Source organism: Mytilus trossulus, chromosome 2 (genome assembly GCF_036588685.1).
Source record: "Mytilus trossulus isolate FHL-02 chromosome 2, PNRI_Mtr1.1.1.hap1, whole genome shotgun sequence".
Lineage (NCBI taxonomy): Eukaryota > Metazoa > Mollusca > Bivalvia > Mytilida > Mytilidae > Mytilus > Mytilus trossulus.
In genome coordinates this window covers 61,219,181-61,228,914 of record NC_086374.1, presented here as the reverse complement: position 1 = coordinate 61,228,914, position 9,734 = coordinate 61,219,181, and the positions used below count along the sequence as shown (strand labels likewise).

Here is a 9,734-nt window from a genome sequence, read left to right as displayed (position 1 = left end):
ATATATACTAGTGTAAAGTTTAAATAAAAACAACTTCGGCATCAACACGTGTAATGATTAATGTTAATTCTCGCTAATAAAAGTATTTTGTTTTTGTTTGGCATTAGAAAAAGAAATAATTATGTTTGATTTGGTTTGTATAGGTATTAGCAAATATATGGATGATATAAAGTCTCAATTCTGTATGTTTGATTTTCCAGTTAAGTTCCTAAAATATCAAATTAAAAGCCGTCGCTCAGTTATTTCTAGACGCCTCGATCTGTAGTGTGGGCTTTGTCTAGCAAGTCTTCGGCAATTCCCTTTGGCATGTAGTTTTTAAAGATCTGATTAGTGTTATCTGGAAAGGAAACTTTCAATAATTTATAATTTGATACTCTTTGTCATTTGTACAGAAAGTCAAGTGATTCATTTCATTAAATGTCAAGTACATTCCTTCATTCAAATATATGTATTTAAAAAAAATTCACAACAATTGAATACTATTTTGTTTTTCAATTTGTGCTTTGTTTGAAAAGATATAGAGCACACACAAGTGTTATGTTGGTTTGTTTGTGTGCGTTATTTTGTTAGTGTATGTTTGTGTGTTTGTGAATATATGATTAATAACATGATATTAACGTTATAGATCATATATATACGGATTTTTTTTCCAAATATGGACACCAAACATGGATTTCTATTCCTTTGCTTGCTAGCGCTCGCGGGTGCAGGTATACATACATAATTTTATAATTATTTTTATTTCCAAAGTTCTTATATGAAGTATCTTGTATGGTGCTTTTTAACAGTCATTTTTTGCGTCTATTAAACGTCAAAATTTGTTACAATTGCATCCGGCGGTTCCTTCATTAACTCGGAACCCGTTTCATCAGAACAATATAACATGTTTATAGAAAGTTGATGAACCAGGGGTATGTCAAAGAACGTCTCGTCCTTTTCCTAAAAAAGTTCATCGGATGGTACCAAGACCTTGTTGAGTAAATATTCCGTATCAACTTAACAAATAATACATGATGGTCTTGATGTATAGATTCTGCGTACTAACGTTGATTATCATCTTAACAACGTGTTATATTGTTCTTTCATTTGTCTTTGTTCTATTATTATTATTATCCTTTTACTGTTTGGATTGTTTTCTGTGATATCCATTTGACGTGGCACGGTACTTATACGTCCCGCCAATGTGTTTGTATTATCTTTCATTTTTGCTGGTGTGTTTTGTATATGCGACTTTATGTGTTTCTTTGGTTCTTATAACGTTACCCCGTCATTATGTTTTTCTTCTATTATGTCATTATGTTATAGTTCTATTATAAATTAGAAAATACGTTGAAAGACACACGACAAAATTATTCTAATCGAGTAGTGGTATTCACCATTTTTGGATTCTTAGAAATTCTACAGAACTTCTGGACAATTTTAAATCTCGGTATATATCTGAAATTAATTCTTACATACTTATGATTTTTAACCCTGTATGCCAACATTTCCCATGTGAAATTTTTAAATTGTTTTGTGTAAACATTGAACGGCAAAATTTCTACTTATGTGACGTATAAATTTTCTGATGTCAGACACGCGAAGCAATGAATGTGTTTTTTATTTGATAGATGCTTGTGTGCCTTTTTTGTAAAATTGTTTGTTTTAAGCTTGTAACACAGTGATGACTGCTGTGCCCATATTTTGACTGTTTTATTTATGATGTCTGTTTTGTTCACGCATCGTTGTAAATATAACGGAATTTGACGAGACTGTTGTAAAAGTAAGAGGTTTAGCGCTATAAAACCAGGTTCAATCCATCATTTTCTACATTTGAAAATGCCTGTATCAAGACAGGAATATGACAGTTGTTGTCCATTCGTTTGATGTGTTTTGCCATGTGATTAGGGACTTTCCGATTGGATTTTCCTCGGAGTTCGATTTTTGTGATTTTACTGTTTACATATTTACATCAACCCTTCATTTTATTATCATTATCGATATTGTTGTTCAATCGCTTGAATTTTGATTTTGCCATTTTCCGTTTATAACTTTTCTCGTAGTTCAGTATTTTTGCCGTGATTTTCTTTTTAATATAAAATACTTTTTATCTGGAAATATAAAATTTCTTCTTTTCGCCATTTTTTCAACAGGAAATTTATGTTGTTCCTATCCGTGTCAGCATGGAGGAGTTTGTCTAACGGAGGGATTTGACAAGTATATATGTGACTGTACTGCCACGGAGTTTTATGGACGACATTGCGAAACTCGTAAGTATACAACATCGGATATAAATAACCTTTCAAGTCCAGTGTGCAAACACATCTCTTACAAAATAACACACAACGAAAACATTTCGCAGGAATATCTTGAATTTTTTCAAGAAGAGAAATCTAAAAGGAAATAATATAAAGTTTGTTTAAAGGCACCGTATTAAAGGGTATAACATACGTAAAACAATAAATGTGATCTCTCAGTTTTTTACTTTTCCTACATGTAACCGCACAATTGTATTGCCATGTTTCTTTAGATGGAATAGCGACTGCGTAAACAAGTGTCTTAAATCTGTTGAAATATCAGGATTGCAGTCAAATCTGTACATTTACCTGTTAAATTAATTATTAGAAGGGTGTCTATCAAGTCAGGCACCATCTTAGGACCTATCCTCTAAAACATAGGTATATCTCTACCATCTAAAAGAACCTCTAATAAAACCGTCCTTTTTTCAATGATTAGCTCTTTGGGCGCACACAATTAATTTAGTATGTTTGTTTCTCATTTAAAAACATTTGCATATCTTAGACAGTAGATAGGATGGGTATTAATAGTACAAAGCATTCATTTTTTTGCTTTTAATTTTTTGAAAGTATCTATGTGAAAAATCGTTGTTTACACAAAACTCCATTTTACTATAGCCTCCAATTTCTGGTCTATGCACTGTTCGTGTGAGAAGTTTTCATCTGATATTGGTCTCGAATATATTTGTCCAGTAACAAGTAACGTATTTTTGTAAACCTGGTTGTTTTTCAGCTATTTTGTCTAGGCGCATCAAATTATGGTTGAAGCCAAGACCATCAACAATGCACAACTTGCTGACTAATTATGAATGGGTGTGGAATATTGTTAACAATATACCTTTCTTGAGAAATTTTATAATGAAGAATATTATCCTAAGTGAGTATTGCTGTATATATATCTAGAAGGATTCCCTATCAGGCTTGCGCAGTATTCGCATTTTTAAAAAAATGTTGCAGAACAAGTATCTATAAAATGCTGCAATTATTGACAATATATCTGAAATTTACTTGGGTTTTTAATTGATTGTTTCAACAAAAAAGTAAGACTATGTTTTCCATAATTTTCTTTATATATATATATACATGCGCATTTATGATAGTTACACATACAGTGTTCAGCGGCTTATGGTAATAGGGTCGTAATTATGCCTTGTGAATATATTTCAAATTGAGAATGAAAATTGGGAATATGTAAAATAGACAACAACCGGACCAAAGAGCAGATAACAGTCGAAGGTCACCGATGGGTCGTCAAGGTAGCGAGAAAATCACACACACGTCCATTTTTACTAAACATGAATATAGTCCTTAGTGTGGACAGTGTGTTTTACTTGCCAATTTTTGTTATACCCCTTCCAAATTTATTTCTCCATGTTTTATTCCTCATATAGCAAGAAAGGGGGGGGGGGGGTTGAAATGGCACTGTAAACAAATTTGGGTCATAAATATTAGTGTAAAGTAGTGAGTATGTCTAGCTGAAAAAGGTAAAAAAATTAGCACTTCGGAAGCTGTCAAAAGATTTCAAGAGCCCCTTAACATAAAATTGTCCATAATTTGAGTTAGAGCTGATGAAGTTTTCTATAATTTTGATATAATTTGTCCCAAAAGTAGTACAAAACACTGTAAAAATATTATTGAGAAAGCGCAGGTGGGATTTTTCAATTTCATGTATTGTCTAAAAGAAATGCACTACGAAATAACTGTGCACTCGGACCAAATGAACTAAAATGAAAAAAAACCATACATGACTAACAAAGGCTAACAAGACTATTGGTTTTGAAGGGCTAAATTTACAGCGCGTCATCCATACAATGGCTTCCGTTTTAACAATTAAAAAACAAGTGGTATAATTTTTTGTACAAATAGTCTTAATGTATGTCAAAATTCATTAGCTGGTTATATCTTATAGTGAGAGCTGGGTTGATTGATAGCCCTCCACAATTCGACAACGAACACACTTACATTACTCTTGATGCAAACTTCAATCATTCCTTTTACACGAGGACATTGCCACCCGTTCCAGCAGACTGCCCAACACCAATGGGTGTTGCTGGAAGAAAAGATTTACCAGATTTAGATGTTTTGGCAGAAAAACTGCTTTTTCGGGAGAAGTTCAAACCAGATCGAAGAGGAACCAGTCTTTTATTTCCTTTTATGGCACAGCACTTTACCCATATGTTTATAAAAACTGACATGAAGCGAGGACCACAGTTTCAATGGGGAGGACATGGAGTAAGTTGGTTAACACTTGTGATTTCTCAATTGTAAAAATGAAATAGGAAAGGCAATTGCCTTAAGGATGTACTTAGGTGAGGTTTTGGAATTTGTGTCAAATATTCGGACTCCTTGGTATTTTTCCAGCTTTTGATTGGGTTGGTGTTTGTCAGTTTATTTCTGCTTAAGAGTTTGACTGTCCTTCGGTATCTATCACCTCTCTTTTTCGCTCTTGATAAAAAAATGTATTTTGTATGATTTTGGATTGATTAACATTTTCAATAGTTTTTTTTTTATTTCCAGTATTTCGGGTGTAAATGATAAAAAGCTATTTTGATGAAAGTTACTAAAGTAGTAGAAAGTATTTCACAAAGAAGTACATGTCAAATTTCAATGAGTGAACTTACCCCCAAAAATGTTTTTTTTTTAAACCCAAAAACTTGGTAATACTGTTTTGCTTATTTTAACAGCTAGATGTGTCTCATATTTATGGAAAGGACAAACATGATGAAGATTTGTTGAGATCGTTTGTAGATGGCAAGTTCAAACTTCAGGTTAGTTTCCATAGAGTTATAGTTAACATGAAGTTTTAAAACCCAACGAATTTCCATCAACTGAAAAAGTAAAATATTAAAAAGAAGATGTGGTATGATTGCCATTGAGACAACTGTCCACACAAGACCAAAATGACACAGACATTAACATCTATAGGTCACCGTACGGCCTTCAACAATGAGCAAAGTCAGTTTGGTTTTAATTGCTTGAAGTGTTTCTTTACTCGGCCGACTCACTTAATGCTTAACAAAGTCCGGAAGACTTAATTTAATTTGAGTGTAAGTGCTTCTTTCGGCCGCCTCACTCATGAACTAAATGTAGTCCTAAGTAATTAGTTTGTGACTGAGAGACCGAGTTAACACATCGATAAACTCAGTGAAAATTCATTTTAAGTAATTTTCATTTAATTTCAGACTATCAACAATGAAGAGTGGCCACTTCACAACAAGGATGTAAATATGACGCTGAACTTCTTCGGCTTTGCGCCTGCTATGGAAAATAATAGTTTTGCCCTGGGTCACTCGTTCTTTAACAACTTTCCTGGGCTTTTTATGTTCTCTACTATATGGATGAGAGAACATAATCGGATTTGTGACATAATGAAAAAAGAACATCCAGAATGGGACGACGAACGTCTCTATCAGACAGGGAAACTTATTGTCTTAGGCATGTATATAAACACAGTAAATGCGACAGATTACCCCAAGGAAACTTTCTAATTCTATACACTTTTCTTGCCTAATGCAAAGGGTCTTTATACTTTTTATAACGCGCTGTAACAGATAGTGACTTATTGTAGATCCTTACATCTACGTCATTTGGACTCGTGGAATTTTGACTAGTTTACAATCATACCACACTATAATTTTATATTCAAGAGCACAACTTTGGAAAGTGAAAGATAAACGTGTTGTTTTCAATGTTTACATCACTAGGTCGATACCTCTGCTGGTGGACTATCAGTCCCCGAGGGTATCATCAGCTCAGTAGTCAGTACTTTGGTACTGATTTTAACAAACTTAACTCAATTACCCGTTTATTAATTTTGAAATTATGAAAAAAACTAAGGTTTCAACTCCATCAGGCAAAGTTGACTTTAGATGAATTTTGCTATTTATTTTATGTATTTTTGGCATACAGCTCTTCAACGGTTTCGGTAATATCCATCTTCGGATTTCAAACGTTGAGCTTTGAGCGTTCATCCAGAAAAGCGCTTCGGAAGCTAGAAATTATTTTACGTGTTGTTTTCTTTTTTTATGAACATGATGAAAATACAGAATATGTTGCCATCTTTGTGATAATTATGGAATAATTGCATTTTTATGTTTAAACCCATTGGGCTTTTTTTTTATCACTAAAAACAATTTCGGAACGATCCAATTACAAAATTACAAGATTATATGAATATACCTACATTGTTACAACAAAAGATAGACGGCATTAATAAGAACTCTTTTTTACATGCGATTCCTCTCATTTCATTTTAGGAGAGACAATGAAAATTGTCACAGAAGAATATATCCAGCATTTGAGTAACTACCATTTTCAAATTTTATATAAGCCAGAACTTTTGTTTGATGTACCGTTTCAATACCAGAATCGAATTGCTCTTGAATTCAATCACTTATATCACTGGCATCCATTAATACCTGATGATTTCAGTTTTGGAGGAACAAATTACACTTTAAACAATCTCCTTGGTAATCCAGCATTGGTTATAAAACATGGAATGTCCTCGTTTGTTGATTCCCTGTCCAAGCAGATTGCTGGTAGAGTAAGTAAATTTGAGAAATGTCTTAAGCAAGAAAGTCTTAGTTTTCTCGTTTGAATTAGTTTAAAATTGTCATTTCGGGGTCTTTTATAGCTGACTATGTGGGATGGGCTTTGCTCATTGTTGAAGGCCGTACGGTGTACCTATTATTGTTAATCTCTATGTCATTTAGTGTTTTATGGACACAAATAATAGAGGGTTGTCTCATTGGCAATAATACCACATCCCCTCTGATACTTTATGTTTTGGGTACTGATTCTAGGTTGTGTTCATTGACAAATGTTATCTTTCTTGAATGTAAAATTTAGGGTCGTTTATCATAGAGTATGTATGCAAAACACGATTTAGTACAAATGTTTTTTGGAAGGTGGATTCACCACTTGAGATCAACATTTACACACAAATGTGATAGATAAAGGAAAAATGAAGGTTAAAAAAGTATTTTTTTCGAAATCAATAAAAAAAAAACTACAATCCCTTATTAGTATTTCATATCGTAGGTTTAAAATGTGTTCTTTTTCGTCATCTTTTCTATTTGTTATTGATGAGTTTTTAATCGAACTTCTTCATGCGCGTGTATGTACGCCAACATTTTCAGTCCATCCCAACACTATAGACAGTTTATTGAAAATTTAGAATATTACGCATCCATTAGTTTCTTTTGACTCAAAAATTTTACTGTTGGTAATGGACATACCCTCATGTGAAGTTCGATAAGTTGAAATGACTGAAACGATGAACCTTGATTAAGGCCAACATACTCTTAAATATAATTCTCGGATTAATATCTTGAAATTACACTATGGTTAGATATTTATGTAAAACAGGTTAGAAATGGTGATCATAATAGATATAAGAAGATATGATATGCGTGCCAAAATGAGACAACTCTCCAGACAAGTCACTTTTTTTAAAAGTAGGTCAGAGTACGGCCTTCAACACGAAGCCTTGACTCTCACCGAACAACAAGCTATAAAGGGCCCCAGCAATGACTAGTGTGCAACTATTTGAACAGGTAAACCAATGATCTTATAATCTATATAAAAAACGAGAAAGTTCAAACGAGAACTACTTAACAAACAAACGACAACAGCTGAACAACATGATCTTACCAAGGAGGTTATATTAGATATATATAACCTCCCTGATCTTACTTAGGACAGTTGCAAATAAATTTAGCATAGGTAAAAAAGGCCGAACTGTTAACTGTAATTTACTATTTTTTCTGATGAAAATGATTACTATACTTTTAAGGGTTGGAATGGTTAGGTTACAATCACGTGTATAATTTTACATACTGTATTGGAATTTCATAATATTTGATAGCTATAATAATCAGTAATTCTTGTGTTATTCGCCCTTGTATAATTTTAAGTTATGAAAAATATGGCTCCTGTTTATACCATCAATTAAAATTGTATATACAGTCATACAAAAGTTATTTCCTAATTATAAAACGGACATCAAATACATAGTATAAATAAAACCTACGTAGAACAACCCTCCCTTTCAACTTCCAATGGTTTAACACGACCATGCTATATATGAATACCCATAGTCATAACAATAATCGTATCATGTTTTATTTTATTTTGCAGTTCACAGTAAGGAACCATCCACATTTTGGTGTAAAAGTTGCGAAGAACGTTATAAAACATGGCCGCAAACTACGTCTACAATCCTATAATAATTATAGGAAAAGATTTAATTTACAACCGTTTCAATCATTTGAACAATTGACAGGTTTGTTTTTAAATATTATAGATGTTCTGGAAAAAGAAAACTTTTCATGTGTTTTTCATTTTCGTAAAATATATTTTCAAAAACTAAATGGTAAATATGTATAAAATTAAAAATGAGTGCAGTGGTGCGTTACTTTAAAATATGTAAGCAACAGTCGTAATCTAAAATGAATTCATATATTTGCTTCCAATAGATGTTAGGGTATCCAGGATTCTGAACAAAAACAACAACACAAAATGGAAAAATTAAATTGTTATCGTTGCAGTCAAATGTAATAAAAACCTTTTAGGTAATAAGGGGTAATCGACATTGGATCCACCGCTGAACACTACTGTCAAACAAAAGATATCGGCACTAGTATAGTATTGATTTACTTATTGTTCAGTCAAGACACCAACTATTTTTGGCAAAAGTAAATAATTAATTTAAAAGATCTTTGAATACATATTTGAAACTTAAAATATTTTTTTTATGAAAGAAGTACAGTCACTTGAAAACATTGTATGTTTTAGGCAATAAAAAGTTAGCCAAAGAGTTAGAGACCTTATATGGAGATATCGATGGAGTAGAGTTCTATGTCGGACTACTCAGTGAGAAACTTCGACCCAAAGCATTGTTTAGTGAGACCATGATGGAACTTGGGTCTCCTTTCTCTTTGAAGGGTCTTATGTCTAACCCATTGAGCAGTCCAAAGTATTGGAAATCTTCAACATTCGGTGGTGTTGTTGGGTTTGATTTAGTAAAGTCTGCAACTTTAAAGAAACTCTTTTGTCAAAATATAAAAGGCGATTGTCCGGAAGTGACGTTTAGAGTTCCAGGATTTGTAGAAAGCCAAGGAGAAACTGAGGATGAAAGATTTAGAAATTGTCCAGAACATGGAGAACTATGAGACCTTCTATTTTAAGTCAAATAAATGTATGGAATTTAATAATTTTTGTTTATTGGAAAATAACAATTACAACACGACTAAGGCAATAAAAAATAATGTTTATTACTGACCAGTAAACCGTTTGACTTCATTACGTCATATGGGGGGGGGGGGGATTTTTTTAAATGTACTTCTGATCCCCAATTTGATGAGAAAAAATATGGCCAGCAGAAAACATTTTTTTTTTTATTCTGAATCTAAATTTTCCCCATACCTTAAAGGTGTAAAATATGGAAAATATAATTTA

The 9,734-nt window shown here is 32.7% G+C and overlaps 1 protein-coding gene across 1 annotated transcript; it reads left to right on the top strand.

The window, feature by feature from the left end:
* Window positions 1-356: 356 nt before the first annotated feature.
* On the top strand, window positions 357-9,491 carry LOC134705296 (prostaglandin G/H synthase 2-like). The gene is made up of 9 exons (XM_063564043.1): window positions 357-710; window positions 2,133-2,249; window positions 3,010-3,153; window positions 4,186-4,508; window positions 4,961-5,044; window positions 5,459-5,711; window positions 6,533-6,819; window positions 8,415-8,559; window positions 9,072-9,491. The coding sequence occupies exons 1-9, from the start codon at window positions 656-658 to the stop codon at window positions 9,446-9,448; spliced, it is 1,785 nt and encodes a 594-aa protein (XP_063420113.1). The 5' UTR covers window positions 357-655; the 3' UTR covers window positions 9,449-9,491.
* Window positions 9,492-9,734: the final 243 nt, after the last annotated feature.

Bases quoted from the DNA above. Each gene is read 5' to 3' on its own strand.
- LOC134705296 (XM_063564043.1), top strand. From the start codon at position 656: ATGGACACCAAACATGGATTTCTATTCCTTTGCTTGCTAGCGCTCGCG. The intron at 3,154-4,185 runs GTGAGTATTGCT...TATATCTTATAG, and splicing joins AATGAAGAATATTATCCTAA to TGAGAGCTGGGTTGATTGAT. The intron at 8,560-9,071 runs GTTTGTTTTTAA...TGTATGTTTTAG, and splicing joins ATCATTTGAACAATTGACAG to GCAATAAAAAGTTAGCCAAA.